This window comes from Pelodiscus sinensis, chromosome 20, assembly GCF_049634645.1.
Source record: "Pelodiscus sinensis isolate JC-2024 chromosome 20, ASM4963464v1, whole genome shotgun sequence".
NCBI classification, from domain to species: Eukaryota; Metazoa; Chordata; order Testudines; family Trionychidae; genus Pelodiscus; species Pelodiscus sinensis.
This window is the reverse complement of record NC_134730.1, coordinates 22,375,213-22,395,298: the sequence shown is the minus strand read 5'-3', so window position 1 is coordinate 22,395,298 and position 20,086 is coordinate 22,375,213. Positions and strand designations below refer to the sequence as shown.

Below are 20,086 nucleotides of genomic sequence, written 5' to 3'. Positions count from 1 at the left end.
TATGACAATTATCTTCCATTTATAGCACATTTCATCAGAAGGATCAAAGGACTTGATAAAACTATACATAGAAATCACTTCATGCAACATGGAAGGAAAATTACACACCATCCATTCTTCTTCTTTGAAGATATCATTTGACTGGATCCTTGCTCTTTGTCTCAGATCTCTTACACCACACAGGCTAGAGTTCCCTTAGCTCTTCAAGATGTTTAACGCCTTATGGGATTGGTACTTCAGCTCTATTCAGAGCCCAACAGCTGGTAATTCAGTGCCTCAAGAACACTGTTTTAGTTCCTTGATGAACAGAACACTCAGAGCTCCCCAAACCCAAACATTAAATATCATAGCCGGTTGAAGAATATTTATGCTGTTTAAACAGCCACTTGAGATGCAGATGGTACCCTCTGCCAGAGCATTTCACATATCTTTGCTGACAAAGGAATGGAGAGACTCAGAAGTATTGGATTCTATTTCAGGCGCTAAAAGGAAGTGTGCTTTTGTGCCACAGCAGGCAGAAGAATCTATCACGATTACTTCCTTAGCTCAAATAGCAGAGATCTGCGTGGTGAAGCTAAAGATTCCAACTCTGCAGATTACCCATGTGGTATGATGTCAAGTGTTGGAATTTTTGTTTGTTCGATATCCTCTTTCAAAAACCTAGGAAATTACATGCAAAAATGTATTTAAAAGGCTCTTACTATCATTGCAAAACCATGCACTCAAAAGCTAGGAAATGCCAGAATTAAGATGGTCTTATCCTAAATACCTGATGAGAAGGGACATAAATGAGAACACTAAATTCCAGCATCTAAAATCTTACATTTGGTCTGTGTTAAGTTATAGCTATGAAATACAGATATTCAAAATATTGATAATAGAACAAGAGGAGATGCAATAGGCCCCACAAGACTTTCAACAATCCCATGACCTGGAGAGACATGCTTTGCTTGCCTGGTAAGCTGGGCAACAGAAAAGCCTGCAAAATTTCATAAAGAAACAAGCCAACGTTCAGCAGCAACTTCTACAGAAAGTGTTAAGTCCCCAGGTGGAACATGGTGCCCACTCACAAAGCCTAAGATTATGTAAAATGGACCCTGCAAATAACCCAGATGCATTCCTGGGAACTTTTGAGAGGGCAGCCAAGGATGCTTGATTGGATCAAGGCCTGCCGGCTCCCTATCTGTCAGGAGAAGCCCAAGCAGCTTATATATGCCTGAAAGAACAGGCCAGAAAATACGAGAACTGAGGGTAGCCATCCTGTATCGGGTAAGGTTGCCTACTGAGAAGTACCACCAAAAGTTCAAATCAGCAAGCTGAACAGGTTTATGGCCCCAGGACAGTGCCCAAATTTGACTGGGCCAACTACTGGTTGAGACCAGATACCCAAATGATGGTGGAAATAACGGATGCTCTGATATTAGAGCAGCTCTTCCAGGGCCTCCGTGAAATCATGTGAGTGTGAGTCAGGTGACATCAACTGGGCCCGGTGGATGCTGCCATGAAATTAACAAAGGAGTATACAGAGGCAGACTTGCCTAGGAAATATAGGCAATCATGTAAGGATCCAGAGCTGGGGAGGATGACTGGAAAACCCACAGCCAAAAGTGGCATGGAAAGGAAGAACCACCCAGAGAAAGAACAGTTTCAGTCCCTTATTTATTAGCACTATGGGAAACCTGGACACAAGAAATGGGACTGCCTATACATTGATTGTGGCTTTGCCTTTGCCAAATTTTGTGGCTGGGCCAGGGGTGGAGCGCAAAAAACTGTTGACTCTTTCAGTGATGGTGTGGAGAAAACGTCGTGAATATGGCTTCAGCTCACTCTCTGGTACAGAGGGAGCGAGTGAAGCTTTGCCGGATGACTTCAAGAGCAACTATGGACACAGAATGTGTCCATGGGTATAAGTGGTATTCCTCAAAGTCCAGGTGCCCCCGGAGGTCCAGGGGAGATTTTGATGGATATAGGGTGAGGTCATGGAGAGGCTGCCTTATTCAGTTGTCTTGGGCACAGACTGAAGTCCCTTTCCCATTGGGAAGTGGGTGGTGGGAGGAATCCCATATTAGGAAAAGGAAATCTAGGAGAAGACAGGGAAGAAGTGCCCCCAAAAGGAACAGGAAGACCCCTAGACAACAAAGCCTGAGTCAGGAGGATAAGAAATGTCTCCAAGCATGTAAGGATGGTGGTACCAGGGAGACAGACAAACCAAACTCTCTAGTAGAGAGTGGCCAAAGGAGCTCCATGCAACACAACCCCCCTCCCACAAGAGAAGAAACCCAGGCAATGTCAGACTTGAGGGAACCTGGGGATCTGAAGGATGAGAATAAACTTCATCTTCTGCCAGATGCAAAAAGAGAAAATGAGAAGTAGTCACCTGATGGTGAGAAGACCAATGGATTGCTATGGAGCTTGGGGTATGCACCTCCCCCATGTAGTATGAGTTCTGCGGGGTAGGTGAGATGAACAAACCCCACAAGGGAAAACCAGACTATCCCCATGGGGATGGAGAGAGGGGTTCCCACATGTTGGCTGCTCCAGTAAAGGAAAGAAAGCCTGGGAAAGAAGAACCTTGTGGTTAGATAAGGGGAAGTTGTGTGGAAGACTGCTAAGTACAAAGGCCTGAATCAGCAGTCCTGATCACATTAAGTAGTCGATGCAAGGCTATGCCTAATTTATGGGTGGGACAAGGCAAAAAAGGCCAATTAAGCAATTGGCCAATAGCCCACAAATAGGCACAGGAAGAAGAGGGCAATAATATGGAGAGGAAAAAGTGTTCTTTTCTGCTTAGGAAAGGTCTTAGGTATGCTGTGAAGGTGGTTGGATGCAACTGTAAATCAACTACACAGGGGGTTGAACCAGCAGAAAGATTTCCACATAATTTGTGGACTGAGACAGAAACATGACTAAAGTGGCCCTGTTACAACCGAATAACCAACAAAATAGTATTGAAGACTATTGCAACTCAGCAAATTCTGGCCAGAAATCTTAGGAAAGGAAGATGCAATATGCAGGGCAAATTTTAAGTTCAACAGGTGATGCAAGTGGAAGGGAAAGCTGACGACAGAAGAACATTAGGCAGAAATAGATGATCTTGGAAAGGTAAGGTAGTGTCCTGGGGGAGCAAAAGGATTCTTTAGCCACAAAGAAATTAGATGAGGATTATACAGAATGAGCTACAATGGTTGCAAATGTCCATAAAAGGAAAAGGAATATATCCTTAACTGAGCCCTTCCCGCCCCCACCATGTGTCTATGTTTTTCAGCGAAAAATAATGAGTAATCCTGTGGCATTTTAAGACTATTTAGTTTTTCCACAGGACCTCACCTCATTCAGTGCAAATGATGGATCTCATCTGGAGTTCAATAAGAGTTATCTTGTCAGTAGGATCCCCACGTGCTTTAACTAAAGCTATCACAATGCATATCCACTCAGAGATGTATATCCAATACTTATTCATTACCATTATTTCCTGCAATACAATATGAAGCGGAGGCCAAGACAGACAAACAGAAGTTTTAAACTACAGTCACCATCACACAATATTGTCCTTTCTTCTGAAATTATTACACAACAAATAGTTCTGCCCCAGACAAGATATTCGGGTAATCAAAAATATCTGAACTGGATCCCTGACATTTGTTAAATCATATTATTTCATTTCATTGTGCTAGATTGCTAGAATCATAATAATTAGAAATGAACTACACAGATTTATAATTAGCCATTTTTTACACAAAAACTATCCTGCTTACATATTTGTGTTTCTTAATTATGATCCAGTAAGTATAAATACATTTAAAAAAAACTAAACTCCATCACACAACATAAAAAAGTTCCTATTTTAGTCATCAAGCAATACACAAGTTCAAAAGTTGAAAAACACAATCAAATTTATTTGAAAATAGAAACGCTAAATTGCAGTTACTGTATAAAACTGATACAAATTATAATAGTTTTGGTCACCATTATGATACTTACATTATAGAAACCCTTCCTACAGGGCTGTAGGCAAAATTTCTATCCTGTTTTAATAATGGATTAAAACAACAAAAATTCCTTTGTTTAAAAATTAAACATTATTTAAATATTAAAGATTAGATTTCCTTTTAATTGTTAAACAGATTATGAAAACAAGTTAGAAATCTATGTACTATTACACAGAGCTCCCAAACGGACCATGTCATAAATGATGTCAGCTTACAGTAAGAATATCCTCTGCTTTTAAAAAAGCATATAACCCAACTTCCACAGCTCATGACTTCTTGCCATGGGAACACCTACAGTATCAATACAGATCTTATACGTGGTGTTGAAATAAATATTGCTCTTTCAAAGGTTATTATACTAAAAAACCTACAAAACAATGAGCTGCAGTGTGCCTACCACTGTAACGTAAGATATATGGAGTATATATTGAGAGAAAAAATATTAACAGGAGATTAAGAACAAGACATGTAGAGACATGACTCTACTTTAAAAAAAAAGTATGTATATTTCCAGGATAAGCTCTCAATACTGCTAGAAGGAATAATTCAATATTGTAGTAATGCCCAGGAGCTACAATCAAGATCTGGGCCCCACTGTGCCAGTTAACATATAAACACACAGGGAAAAACAATCCCAGCGCCAAAGAGGTTACAATCTTTTGATTTCTTACTATCACTGGAGTTGAACGAATCCATAAGATAGAATTCTGCCAACATGGCTATTTCTAGGCCTTAGGACTAGCCAATGTTTTCTCGAACCATTTCCCTCCATGTGCCTATTTTTTCTACCCATGTGCGGAATACATTTTATGTGCAGAGGCATATGCAAATGTGCACCATTAGTATAAACAAAAAACCTAGCTGTGGGCACTCTGCTATCAATTGGGCAGCATCTGAATCTCTCCTGAGTGGCTGCACAAGCACACTATCCCCCGCTGCACTGAAGAACAATAGTAGCTCACAAATTAACACAAGGAATATAACATCTAAATTCAAGTGAGGGCCACAGACAAGGCACATGAGAGAACAGGAAGAAAAAGGATGACAATAGTAAGATCAATGATTATACTGAAAGGAATGTGCCTATTTTCCGGGCTCTTATAAGAAACTAGCCAATTAGCCCGTCATAAGATGGGATTTTCAGGTCTCTCCTCCACATCAGTCTTCTCTCCTGAGCCTCCGGTGTCTCTCTCTCTCTCCGCGTCCCCCTCCACCCCCCATTCGGGGGACCATAGAGCCCAAATGGCCGTTTGGACTCCGCACTCCCCGTGCTGCATGGGGAGCATGGAGCCCAAACGGTTGCTTGCACCACTTGCTCCCACGCAGCGGACCGGCTGAGCGGCGCAGAAGTCAGCCGAGCGCCACAGCAGGAGGGGAAGGGGGGTGGGGCAGTGACGTTCACGGCCAGGGCCTGGAGCCGCTGTCATGCTGCATATCACCGTCCCACCCCCCTTCACCTCCCACCGTGGTGCTTGGATGACTTCTGCACCGCTCAGCTGGGCCACCACGGGGGTGCAAGCAGCGCAAGCGGCTGTTTGGGCTCCCCCATGGCGGCCTGACTGAGCGACGCAGAAGTCAGCTGAGCACCACAGTGGGAGGCGAAAGGGGGCGGGGCAGTGACATACACGGCCAGGCCCCGCCTCCTGGCCACGTACGTCACCGCCCCACCCTTCTTCCCCTCCCGCCATGGCGCTCGGCTGACTTCTGCACCACTCAGCTGGGCCACTGCAGGGGAGCAAGTGGCGCAAGCAGCCGTTTGTGCCCCGCACTCTCCATGCAGCACGGGCCGCCCAGAGGCAACAGCCAGCATTTCAGCAACAGCACCACCCAGAGGCAACAGCCAGCATTTCAGCAACAGCACCACCCAGAGGCAACAGCCAGCATTTCAGCAACAGCGCCACCCAGAGGCAACAGCCAGCATTTCAGCAACAGCACCACCCAGAGGCAACAGCCAGCATTTCAGCAACAGCGCCACCCAGAGGGAACAGCCAGTATTTCAGCATTACAGACTTACAGACATTGGGCTACTATATATATATATATATGATAAGAGGAGGAAAGATAAGACAACAGATGTAAAGTTTTTGAACAGATGCAAATGCAATTAAAGAGGTTATTTAGTAAACAATTTTGAGGTAGGCACTCTAAACAAAGAATAAGGTATGGGACCTGTAAGAGAAGGAAAAGAAACAGGCATTGAGGCTGGCCTCACTAAAGAGCACAAGAATGAAGAAAAAGCTAAAAGAGAGAAGGTCAGAGACATAGGCAGAGATTGACGGCTTTAAGATCTATATGGCAAGGACAAGAAGTTTGAAATTCATGTTGAGTGCCATGGGGAATAAATAGTGTAGGAGTGGAGAGTAACATGGGCAAAGCAATGGGCCCAAAACATTTTTCGCTCATTTCATTTCACGTCAGCCTCATTGACTGGATGGGGTAGACAGAGTCCTGAAAAGGACAAAACTACAGTGTTTAAACAGGGAATGATTAGGACACTGACATGAACATAATGCATCCACAAAGAAAGGACCAGGTGAATTTTTTACAACAAACCTGTGGAGTAAAATAGTGTCACAATTGAGTATAAGTGAAGAAAAAGGGGAAATGAAAATAAGTCTCTTGTTATGGTCGTGAGTCAGACAGGATGGCTATAATATAATGGAGAATGGAAGTAAATAAGAGAGAGGAGGAAAAAAAAAGAATTATAAGCCTGTTTTTCCATGTTATGTTTGAGGTTATAGAGAAGTATCTTTCGATATACAGTGCAGTGCAAATTCATTCACATTAAGATAAAAATATATCACGTTAATCCATGTGCTTACTAATAAATAGCCATATATGATTAAAATACATTACATTCTTCCCCTCCCAACAAAAAATTCAGCTATGAGTTATGCCAAAAGATGCTGAGATGAATTAAGTGTTTATGAAGAGAGAGACAACTGTTGGATATATAGTATAAATGAGTCTCTTCTATGAAAACTGAAACACAAACCAACTTTCCACAAGGAAAACAATCCCAGCTTTCATCTAAGCAGCAGGGAACAATGAAATGTACCAACTGGAGCGTACCTTTCTTCTGCCATCAGTAAATATCAATAAAGTATAAGGATAAACAATAGTGATTGCAGTGTAGCAAATGGCTCAGATGAAAAGTAGAAGGGGAAAAAAAGAAGAAAAGGAATATAAAATGCAAAGTTTGTCTCTAGTTATGCATAACTTTCCTACCTTTAACACAATTTTATTCTGCCAGGATTTATTTTATATTGCAAGATGACAAATCTTTATCTGGATAGATGCTGTTTCTTTTCAGGTTTTGTGATGTCTATGGCTCCAGGGATTTTTTTTAAAAACAGATGTTATGTTCAATTTGACCCACAAAAGATTACTCAAGTATTTTAAAACTGGAGAAGTGTGTTCAGATATGTTTTAGGCACCACTTTGCTATTTTTAAGTGGACTTTTAAAAAACAGCAATATTGATCAGTTTTATATATAGAAGCTTTGAAAAGTCTTCTAAATGGGACTACTGCTTAGCCTTAATCAAGCCATACAAGATAGAAGGTAGAATTCCTTTACAGTCCTCCCTGTTCATCACTGGAAATAGAAGACAAAGGTGATATTTCCCCCTTCCCTGCCACTGCAATACAGGTAGTAGGGAGTGGCCACAGCCAAGATTCAAGAATCATCAACTCCAGACAGCAATCAGGACAGTGGATGGAATGGGAAGTAATTTGCTACTGATAAATGAACCTGGCAGGAAAATATGTGAGGTCCTCCTGGGGCAGTGCAGCACAACAGGATTGTTTTTAAGACGTAATCTGTACTGCTATAAATAAACAAATATTTATTAATTTGAAAGGTCAGATTGCTATTAAAATCTAGCTATACAATACTAATTTAAATCTACAGTATTTAAATAATCTTCCCTATTTACTACCCATTTTTTTAAATGAAGACCTCTCAAGACCAGCATTACTCAATCCCACTCCAACAAAAATAATTTTTTTTAAAAAATCTGACAATCTTCATTTATTTTACAAATTTAACAGTAAGTAGGTTCTATGAAAAACAACCATTGCCATAGACAAAATCACATTTACACACAGTACAAAAATAAAAGTAAGGCAAAGAGTTTTAGTTGCTCTCAGAACTACAATTCATAGACACGTTTCTTCAAAATAAATGACTTATTTTTTAAAATATCTCCAGAAACTATTTATAAGAATTAAGTTATCAACAACCAGCTAAGAGAGAATTCATGAAAGCTGAAACATACTGTCCATCCACACAGGTCATCTTAAAAAACACTGGAGTGCAAAGTAAAGCACATTTTGCTTCACTACATAGACTGGAACAAGATCATCATCTGCTGGCCATTACAATAAACTGCAGAAGCACTACAAAACACACTGAAAAACTTCATAGTAATAGAGATGTAGCCGTGTTAGTCTAGTCTAGCTGAAACAAAAAACAGGACTATGTAGTACTTTAAAGACTAACAAGATGGTTTATTAGGTGATGAGCTTTCGTGGGCCAGACCCACTTCCTCAGATCAAATTGTGGAAGAAAATAGGCATGACCATATACAACAAAGGGATACAATCAAAAAAAGTGAACACACATAAAAAGGACAAATCAAATTTCAGAACAGAGGGGGGATGAGGGGGAGAGGTAAATGTCTGTGAGCTAATGATATTAGAGGTGATAATTGGGGAAGCTCTCTTTGTAATGGGTAAGATAATTAGCGTCTTTGTTAAGACCCCTTTGTTAAGTATCCTCTCGTACTAAGGATACCTCTGAGGGGGAGGGAATGCCAGTTAGAAAGAGGCAGGTGTTAGTAGTGGGTGATTCGATTGTTAGAAACATAGATAGTTGGGTTTGTGATGACCGGGAGAACCGTATGATCACTTGCCTGCCTGGTGCGAAGGTTGCGGATCTCTCGAGGCATCTAGATAGACTTATGTGTAGTGCTGGGGAGGAGCCGGTGGTCGTGGTACATGTCGGTACCAATGACATAGGGAAGGGTAGGAGTGATGTCCTGGAGGCCAAATTTAGGCTGCTAGGAAAGAGACTGAAATCCAGGACCTCTATGGTGGCATTCTCGGAAATGCTTCCAGTTCCACGCGCAGGGCCAGGTAGGCAGGCAGAGCTTCAGAGTCTCAATGCATGGATGAGACGATGGTGTAGAGAAAAGGGGTTTAGATATATTAGGAACTGGGGACACTTGTGGGAGAGGGGGAGCCTGTACAGGAAGGATGGGTTCCACCTAAACCAAGGTGGAACCAGACTGCTGGCACTAAACATTAAAAAGGCCGTAGAGCAGTTTTTAAACTAAGAAATGGGGGAAAGCCGATTGGTGCGGAGATGCACGTAAATCAGAGGGAGACTTCTCTTAGAGGAGAATCCATTGATAGAGACTCTCTACGCTGTAGTCAGAAAGAGAGGAGGGGAGAGGACAAACCATGGGCCAGAGCAGACAAACAACCGCATTCAAAGGAATCCAATGCATCAGGGAAGGGCAGACAAATAAGCAGTGGCAAATTTTTAAAGTACTTCTGCACAAATGCTAGGAGTCTGACTAATAAGATGGGTGAACTGGAGTACCTCATATTAAATGAGGAGATTGACATAATAGGCATCACTGAAACCTGGTGGAATGAGGAAAATCTGTGGGACACAATCATACCGGGATATAAAATATATCGAAAGGATAGAGCAGGCCGGGTGGGTGGCGGAGTGGCACTGTATGTGAAAGATAATGTAGAATCAAATGCAATAAAAATATTAAATGAATCAACATGTTCCATAGAATCGCTATGGATAGAAATTCCATGCTCCAATAATAAGAAATTAGCAGTAGGGATATATTACCGACCACCTGACCAGGACAGCGATACTGACATTGAAATGCTGAGGGAGATTAGAGAGGCTACCAAAATAGAGAACTATATAATAATGGGGGATTTTAATTACCCCCATATTGACTGGATACATGTCACCTCAGGAAGAGAAGCGGAGATAAAATTTCTAAATGGCTTAAATGACTGCTTCTTGGAGCAGCTGGTGCAAGAACCCACAAGGGGAGAGGCAATTCTCGATTTAGTCCTGAGTGGAGTGCAGGATCAGGTCCAGGAAATAACTGTTACAGGACCGCTTGAGAATAGTGACTATAATATAATAACATTCAACATTCCTGTGGTGGGAAGAACACCTCAGCAGTCCAGCACCCTGGCATTTAATTTCAAAAAGGGGAATTACACATAAATGAGGAGGTTAGTTAAACAGAAATTAAAAGGCACAGTGACTAGAGCCAAATCCCTGAAAGCTGCATGGAAACTTTTTAAAGACACCATAATAGAGGCCCAACTTAAATGTATACCCCAAATTAAAAAACATAGCAAGAGACCTAAAACAGTGTCACTGTGGCTTAACCACCATGTAAAAGAAGCAGTGAGGGACAAAAAGGTATCTTTTAAGAAGTGGAAGTCCAATCCTAGTGAGATAAATAGAAAGGAACATAAACACTGTCAAATCAAGTGTAAAAATGTAATAAGAAAAGCAAAAAAAGATTTTGAGGAACAGCTAGCCAAAAACTCAAAAAGAAATAACAAAATGTTTTTAAGTACATTAGAAGCAGGAAGCCTGCTAAAAAAACCTGTGGGTCCCCTAGATGATCAAGCTATAAATGGAGCAATCAAGGACGATAAAGCCATTGCGGAGAAACTAAATGATTTCTTTGCTTCAGTCTTCACGGCTGAGGACGTTGGGGAGATTCCCGAATCTGCACCGTCCTTTGTGGGTGGTGAATCTGAGGAACTGTCCCGGATTGAAGTGTCATTAGAGGAGGTTTTGGAACAAATAGAAAAACTTAATGTTAACAAATCTCGGGGACCAGATGGCATTCATCCAAGGGTTCTAAAAGAACTCAAATGGGAAATTCTTAGCTATTATCTGTAGTTTGTAACCTATCCTTTAAATCGGCTTCCGTACCTAATGACTGGAAGGTAGCCAACGTGACACCAATATTTAAAAAGGGCTCTAGAGGCGATCCTGGCAATTACAGACCGGTAAGTCTAACTTCAGTACCGGGCAAATTAGTCGAAACAATAGTAAAGAATAAAATTGTGAAGCATGTAGAAGAACATAATTTGTTGGACAAAAGTCAATATGGTTTCTGTAAAGGGAAATCCTGTCTTACTAATCTATTAGAGTTCTTTGAAGGGGTTAACAAGCATGCAGATAAGGGGGATCCAGTAGATATAGTATACTTGGATTTTCAGAAAGCCTTTGACAAGGTCCCTCACCAAAGGCTCTTGTGTAAATTACATGGCCATGGGATAAGAGGAAAGGTCCTTTCTTGGATTGAGAACTGGTTAAAAGACAGGAAACAAAGGGTAGGAATAAATGGTAAATTTTCAGATTGGAGAGGGGTAACTAGTGGTGTCCCCCAAGGGTCAGTCCTGGGACCAATCCTTTTCAACTTATTCATAAATGATCTGGAGAAAGGGGTAAGCAGTGAGGTAGTAAAGTTTGCAGATGATACAAAACTGTTTAGGATAGTCAAGACAGAAGCAGACTGTGAGGGACTCCAAGATGATCTCACCAAACTCAGTGATTGGGCAGCAAAATGGCAAATGAAATTTAATGAGGATTAGTGTAAAGTAATGCACATTGGGAAAAATAACCCCAATTATACGTACAGTATGATGGGGGCTAATTTGGCTACAACAAATCAGGAAAGGGACCTTGGAGTTATCGTGGACAGTTCTCTGAAAACTTCCATGTAGTGTGCAGCGGCGGTCAAAAAGGCAAATAGGATGCTAGGAATTATTAGGAAAGGGATAGAAAATAAGACACAGAATATCTTACTGCCCCTGTATAAAACTATGGTACACCCACATCTTGAATACTGTGTACAGATGTGGTCTCCTCACATCAAAAAAGATATTTTGGCCTTGGAAAGGGTTCAGAAAAGGGCAACTAAAATGATTAGGGGTTTGGAACGGGTCCCATATGAGGAGAGGTTAAAGAGACTGGGACTTTTCAGTTTAGAAAAAAGGAGACTGAGGGGGGATATGATAGAGGTCTATAAAATCATGAGTGGTGTGGAGAGGGCCGATAAAGAAAAGTTATTTATTAGTTCCCTAAATAGTAGAACTAGAGGTCACCAAATGGAATTAATGGGTAGCAGGTTTAAAACTAATAAAAGAAAGTTCTTCTTCACACAGCGTGTAGTCAACCTGTAGAACTCCTTGCCAGAGGAGGCTGTGAAGGCTAGGACTATAACAGAGTTTAAAGAGAAGCTAGATAATTTCATGGAGGTTAGGTCCATAAAAGGCTATTAGCCAGGGGATAAAATGGTGTCCTTGGCCTCTGTTTTTCAGAGGCTGGAGAGAGATGGCAGGAGACAAATCGCTTGATCATGGTCTTCGGTCCACCCTCTCTGGGGCACCTGGTGCTGGTCACTGTTGGTAGACAGGATACTGGGCTAGAAGGACCTTTGGTCTGACCCAGTACGGCCGTTCTTATGTTCTAACTATTTGTAGCCAGACAGCCCCCCCATCTCATCCATCTTGTTTTGCCTCTCTGAGGTTCCTGAAGCATACAGGACAGAGAAGGAGCAATAAAATCAGCATAGTCTATGCTGGCTCATCTGACCCTGAGAAGCTGAAAACATAGATATGAGGAGAGAGCGAGTAAGGCAATAAGCTGGCCTCGAGGCTGCGAGAAGTGCCCGGCTGGCACCCATGTTGATACGAACACACAGCCGTCCCTGATAGAGGAATCCCCCACTGAGAAAATAATCTCCAGTACTTCCAATTTAATCCTCACAAAAAGGCAGACCAGCACTATTTGGCATCACAGATAAGAAAGAGAAATACGTGACCCCATGGGTATAAAGATGGGTACAGCAGCACACTCACTTTTGAGTGTCAATCTACCCTCTACCTGCTGGTCGGGTTAGGTGTTTGACCTCCCGAGGTTCTATGGGGACGCCCACCTTGTATTTTCGTCTTTCCTAGGAATTGAGGGACCGGCCCTGGCCTGACATGCTTCGAGAGGCACAGAAGGGGGTAAAAATTGTACCTGGATGTGGTCCTCTGTCTTAAGTGTACACAGACTAAGAGCTCTTTAAAGGTTAAGCTCTTACTTGGTACTATTATTTCTGTTTTTCCTATCTTTATCTTCTTTGTAACCATTTTTAAGATCTATATTTTGCTAGCAGTTAAGAAATAGAACAATAGCCATTGCAACCATATGATTTATAAGCTTCCTCAATAAACCTGTAACTGTTTAAGCTTTAACCTGACTCCTTCAGTTGCTGTAACAGAACCAGGCACAATTTAAAAACTTCAGCCGGTCTTAAGGGACAGATATAGGGAGAGCTTGGGCTTTTGGATTTGTGTCACTCCCAGGTGGCAGATCCGTTGGGGCACTTCTCAGCCTCCCCTAGACTGCCCGCTGCGAAGGAATCACAGATTCTAGCAGCTAAAATCTGAAGCGTAATAAGCTCTCCCTGCAAACTTATTGGGGCGCTCGTCAATCTCCTCCAGGTTGCCCGCTGCAAGGGACCCCGGTCTCAGCAGTTGAAGTCTCGGGTGTATAGCACACACACACACCACTCACTGCCCTGACCATCGGCTGACACTATTCCTATGAAATAATGCCTCTTTTTTTACAGATAAGGAAACCCCATTTGGCCTTCCTTTCTGCTGCATAGCTGAAATGTTTTAAACATTTTCTTTTTTTTGTATCATTTTATGTGAAATGGAAAGCCTCTCTTTATGAATTTAACATGTACCTCAGAAGAACTTCCAAGTAACCCAAGTTTTTTCTTCCATTTTTTCCTCTTCCACAAATAATGTACAAGTTAGAGCAGGGCTACTCAACATGCGGCTCACGAGCCACATGTGGCCCACAGCCTGTTAGTTTGCGGCCTGCTGTGGGTTTTGGGTTTACGTGGGGCTCAACACATGGCCCACGGGTGGGAACCAAAACAAAAAAGTAGTCAATATAATGGTCTTCTGTTGATATGAGTTTTAGTAGTTAAATTCCTGGACTGTCATTGCTCATTAAAAGTGCTGTCATATGGGTGAAAATCGAGTAAACATTGCATTTTATTAATATCAGCAGACCTAACTGAAATGGGGCCTACGGGTCATGTAGTCTTGTCTTAATCTTTGTATTCATGCCCGTCAGTGTGAAAGAAGCTATTTGCATATATTTGCATGTACACTTGAATGTACATGCAACAACGCTTAAGTTGCGGCCCTCGGCATGTGCTGTATCCTTGTGGCCCCCAGGCCTTCCAAAGTTGAGTAGCCTTGAGTCAGAGTCCCCCCACTGTCCCTCCCCCCCCACACACAACAGAGATGTGTCCTTTGAATGAGTATCCAGTTTTAGAAGTGAGTATTTTGTGCTTTGGACTGCCTGATGGCCACTGCAGTCTAATACTACGCTACCAAAGAACAATGTCCATGATTATGCTTTACAAGACAATATCTATTTAAAGAGCTGTTCTAGTATGGAAAGTAGATTTGAAGAAAAAAGGCCATAATGGAGTTTCACATTTATTGCCATGATTTTAATATCGTATTTGCTCAATTTAGAAGTAGTATGAGGCTTATTTAATTACCATCATGGGAAACACATATTGAGATCTGAAAATTATGCTGTGTTGTTTGCCTCTTGCATCTTCACTTACTACAAAGACTCCAAGGCCAAATGCCACTCTTTAATTATGCACATACAACCCTGTTGTCTTTGGTGGATATTTTCACTATAATCTGTGCAACTCTGTTACCTTCAGTATAGTTGCAAAGGCTTACTAGATGCGTCAGTTAAAAAATATTAGACTGTGCAAAGAACTAAATTTTAATTGCACATCAGCATTTACTTATTAGATGGGCAAGCCATAAAAAGCAACTCTTTCATACTACTTGAGTTGGGCTGATTCTGTAGGGGTAACAGTAGTATAAATTCTCTTTTCCCCTACAATAACCAAATAACTCTGAAAATACACAGAGCGCAGATTTTAATGAGTTATCTAATTTTTACAACTACTTAACGAACAGGGAACTTCAGAGGGATTTTCAGATACCAGATACAACATATGTCTTCTTAGTAACCACAACAGCTGCTAACTATGGTTTAGAAAATGCCTTCGTGTTATGTAGTCACACAGAAGAGTAAAATGAGGTGAAGTCTCTCCACCACACACTCCCTATGCAGTTGCATAGGACCTATCTGAATCTTTGGTCAAGAATAGGGATGTAAGTGACTAGTCGACCTTTCACTTCCCCACCCCACTTTGCTGCCTCTTTCAGAGGCAGCAAAGGGCCTGAGCAGGAGCCAGTGCTGAGGAAGCACCCCCCAACACCATCTCCATGAAGGGCAGGGGAAGCAGGAGGTAGCTGGGATCGCTGATTCCCTTCTAGCTCTTAATACATTTAAAATTAAGAAGCACAGAGTGGGGACCTGGCACAAGCCGGGACTGCTGATTCCCAGCTTGCGCCGGATCCCCCTGCTGCACTCCAGCCTTTTTACATTTAAGGCTGGTGCGCAGTGGGAGAGGGAAGGAAGGGGAGAGGAATCAAGCAAGCAAGTTAGAGGACAGAGAAAAAGAAGGGGGAAAAACAGGCCCGCTTCCCCCCCCCCCCCCAGCTGACTACCAGACTTGGTTGGATGCAAGAGGGGAGGAGCATGCAGCATCTTGTACAGCGCTAAAGAAACATACTTCAACCTTATTAACCCCCCAAAAAGGGAGCTCCAGAGGAATCATGTCTCAGAGAGACAACTCTAAAGCACAAAGCCTTTCTGGCTCTATTTTTAGTATGACACAGCTATACACTAGCTACACACCATATCTAGCCTTATGTATTTTATTTTTCTTTCCTATTTATGACATTTGGGTTAGGAAGGGGAGGGGGAAATGTCTGACCAAACTTAGAAAAGTAATATGGAAGTGTCAGGACTCATATGAAAACTGCTAATATTATACATCTGTGCTCGGCATCTGCACTCAAGATAAGAAGTCAGTATCGGTGAACATGAGTGAAGGCAACTGACAGACCAAGAGTATCAAATGTGACATGTGTTATCTAGAGTATAATAGACATCAAGATATTCCCAAATTTTAAGTCACTGTTAGAAGAAGGATGAGCCATCCAGTAAAAAGTTTAGAAGTCCCCAAGTGACTGATTTAGAAGTCACGCTTATTTTTCTTTACACTTTCAAGAGAACTTGGGCATTTTTGAAAGTTTTACCCCTCACTGTTGAAGAGTGCACCCCGTGTCGAGGGTGCCGCCCAGGCTTGGGGTAAACTTCAGCCCTTCCAAGCCTAGTTCTCCCAAAGTACAATGCCCCTGGTTTAGGGGAAATACGACCCTCTGGCCTAGTCCCAAAGTACAATGCCCCTGGTTCAGGGGAAATACTGTCCTCCAACCTAGTTCCAAAGTACTATGCCCCTGCAGTCTCTGCTGGTGGCGTGTGGAGTGGTGGGGGAGGTAGGGGGACCCAGGCCCTCCCACTCCACTGGGTCCCAGCCCAGGGCCCTGATAGCAAAGGTTTTCATTGCCTGGTCGGCAGGGATGCCTGCCAGAACACGCCAACCTCCCGGAGGTTTTTTCTCCGCCCTGGGCTGTCTCCCACCTCTCCCCTTGCCAGGGTGGTCCCTCTGCAGGTTACTCCTGGGTTGCTCCTGGAGCAGCTTGGACGGTGAGCGAGACTCCTGCAGGGGTTGATAGGACTCCTGAAGCAGCAGAAATAGCAGACTGGATTCAGGTGGTGGTTTGGGCTGCTTCGGAGCTCCTCGCCAAGCCCCTGCCTTTTCAGCCCTCCCTGTCTGCCTGCTTCTCCAGGTATTTACCCCCAGCCTGCAGTCTGAGTATGCTCTGCAGGGCTGAAGGGGTGGGGCCCCTTCAGCCACCTGGGCCAGGTGGACTTCTTGGGGCTTGAGTGCGGGGAGGTGCCATCCCATCACACTCATCAATTAGGTTTTGCCTGGATTTTAAAAAGTGGCCTCCACAGGCAAAAACATTTGGGTAAAATGTGAGAAAAATGTGGTTTTAAAACCAAATACCATATAAATGATCAAAGGTAAAATACTAACATCTCTTAGCAACAATGTCATATTTGGTAGTGCCTAACATTGAGCTCCTAAGTCAACAATTAATCATCATACATGAGGTAGGTGCTGAGTGCCTCTGAAAAATTAAGTTACTGATATTTGGGTATCTAGGGTGACCTACCAAAATGAATGGCAAAACACGCACTCAAGACAATGGAGACAGATTTCATTCAAAATATTAAGCACCCATATTTGAGATTGTGGCCAGACCACAGTCACTTTTGGATTACTGCAGTGATAGGAAATTTTTGCAGAACATAGGACAACGTTCCACAGTTTTTATACACAAAAGAACTGCTTAACATTTCTGCTTAACAGAGCGCAAAGAAAACGACTTCAAAAGACTGCATCTTTAAAAATAAAAAATAAAAAAGGGCTAGCACACAAACAGCATAATCTAAAATGTCATTAGAAATGCCTCACATACAAAAAGGTCTAAGTAAAAGAAGATTTTATAAAGTGATCAAAAACACACTAAGGGGGAAAAATCTTTTAAGATTAAAAGAGGTTTTTCAAAGGACAAGTAGAAGAGTTGTAAAATTTATGAGGCAGCATTCAACTTCAGCTCCAATTTGCAATGAATTATTCACCATAAAAATATATGTGTGAAATATAAGTTTTTTGTGCACTTTGTTTGTTTAGCAGGAGGTTTTATATTTATTAATTTGTACAGGATCAACTGGAGATGATGAAACTGCACTAGTTGACATCCTGACTACACCAGTTAGAGGAAAAGCTATAGATTTAGGGAAAACTCATCCACAGTTTGTAAAAGAACACGTCAGGAGAGCCTGTTTCCTTACGTGCATGAATTAAATCTAATAGAGATTTAAGTGAATACTAGGGATGTGATAGTGTCCACGGTTAAGCCATAAACCATTGAGCCAGGGCTCATCAGTTAACCTTCACCTTTACACACAAGGCTCCCCCACCCCACGCTGATTCCTTGATATCAGAAGTCGGGCAGGAAGCAGGCAGGAGCTGCTGGGGAGCTGACTCCAGCTCCCAAGGGTTAACTGGAATCAGTAATCATCACCCATCAAGAGTGATGTTTACTGGTTAACCTTTCACATCCCTAGCAAGAAGACAGGGAACGATTGCAGAAGCCAATAGAGATGTGAGAGAAGAAAGGGCAGGAAGATTCAACTGAATCAATGGGGGAAGAGAAAAAGTTTGTGATCATATAATTAAATACTATCATAATGTTTTTTTATGAGGGCAGAATCAACATTGTAATTAAATTCTGACATTTCCAAACTTTCCATTGATTGACATTGCCGCCTTAACGTTATACACAGAAAACTAGCACTTAAAAGAGTAAGATTATATCCAATTCACCACGTTAATAAGCATCTATTATACACTTCAGTCACTCTGTCCATCCGTCCATTTGTTCAAGAACTCTTCCTAAACGTTAAGAACTAGGATCACCAAATTAGTGATCCAGCTTTCTCTTATGATACCTTAAAGCACGGTAAGGAGGTGAAAGGGGCTAGCAGGAGGTGTCCTCCCCCATCCAGGACTACCCCAGCTCCAAACCTCTGGCCCCCAGGCACACTTTAGAGAGCATGGGGGGCCTGAAGCTCTCCCCAATTCATACAGGAGCACTGTTGGCTATTCCCCTTCATCAGACAGCAAGGAGAAAGTACACAGCTTTCTGCATTCCTCACTGTGGCTGGGGAGCTCAGGAAACAGATTAACCTGGACCTGCCCAAGCCAGGGGACATGCCCCCATCCCCCGACTGTGCCCACTGGAGATGCAGTAGCCTTGGACAGGCACTTCTCACCTGGCCCAATCTGCTGCAGTGAGAGAGGGCTGGGATAGGCCTCTCTCCCCAGGGCAGCCTGCATACTGTATCCCTCATCTTCAGCTCTACCCTAGAACTGTGATTTAAATGAAGCATGTACATTATTATTTTACTTTCCAAAAAAAACTAAGAATTGAGTTAAGGATGTGAGCAACGCCAGGAAAATCTTCAAGTTATTTGTAGATTGGATTTTTAATTCTTACCTCTGTGCAAGTGGTGATGCTAACAAAGCTGACTCCTCTCTAGAAGACAGTTTCAATGATTCCTCCAGTTTTGATTCACTTGTTCCTAGTTCTCCCATGACCCAGTCAGGTAAAGCTTCTGGGCTACCGCTCTGTGCTCTTGTTGAATTTGGTTCATCAAAATAGATGGACTATATTTAAAAAAATATTAAAAAGCCAGTGAGTCTGAAAAGATTAACATAACAGCTACACTAGGGATGTTAAAAATCGATTCACTAGGGCTCTTGCTACACTTCAAAAAGAGATGTACAGCAGTTGGACTGGCACGAGTGAGAACTACTTCAGTCCCCACTTGCGCCACTCTCCCACTGCACCTCTACTTACCCTGCCCCCCTCGCAGTAGAGACGGTGCAGGGGGAACTGGCTTTTAAGCCTCTGATAGAGGCAGCAAATGGGAGAGAGTGAGTAGTCACTTATATCCCTAAACTAGACCTTTAAAAACAAAACCTATGCACTCTCTTCTTTAGCATCTTCACATGCATGCTGGTTTGAAAGCAGTAAAAAGAAACTAATTCTACTCCCACAAAAGTCAAATGGAGTTTGCCAATAAGGTCCATGAGTACAGGAATGGATAAGTAAAATAGGGGCCCAAGAACACTGAGTCCTAGATATAAGGGGAAATAGTTGTTAGTTTACATAGCACTTTATCCCCACAAAATATCTTTGTACACCCTGAATCACTAATAGCTAACAAACAGTATCACAAATTGCTAACTAGCTCTGAAGAGCACGATCAGGATTAGCTACATATCATGTTAATGACTAACTAGGGAACAACCTTCCTGCTAGGGATATAAATTAGTCGACTAACTGTATCATTAACCAATAAGTCTAGGTTTATCAGTTAATCTAGTTGACTACTCGCATTCTGCCCAACCCTCGCCCCGGCTGCCTCTGTATCAGAGGCAGCAAGGAA

General features: G+C 42.4%; 1 protein-coding gene across 7 annotated transcripts in view; it reads right to left on the bottom strand.

Annotated features, from left to right (window-relative positions):
• CEP112 (centrosomal protein 112) overlaps positions 1-20,086 on the bottom strand; it is a 355,922-nt gene that overhangs the window by 327,916 nt on the left and 7,920 nt on the right. For all 7 annotated transcript variants that reach the window (XM_075903951.1, XM_075903955.1, XM_075903952.1 and 4 more), the window contains exon 4: positions 19,132-19,301. In XM_075903951.1, coding sequence (XP_075760066.1) covers positions 19,132-19,301 — 170 coding nt within the window. The remainder of the gene's footprint in view (positions 1-19,131; positions 19,302-20,086) is intronic.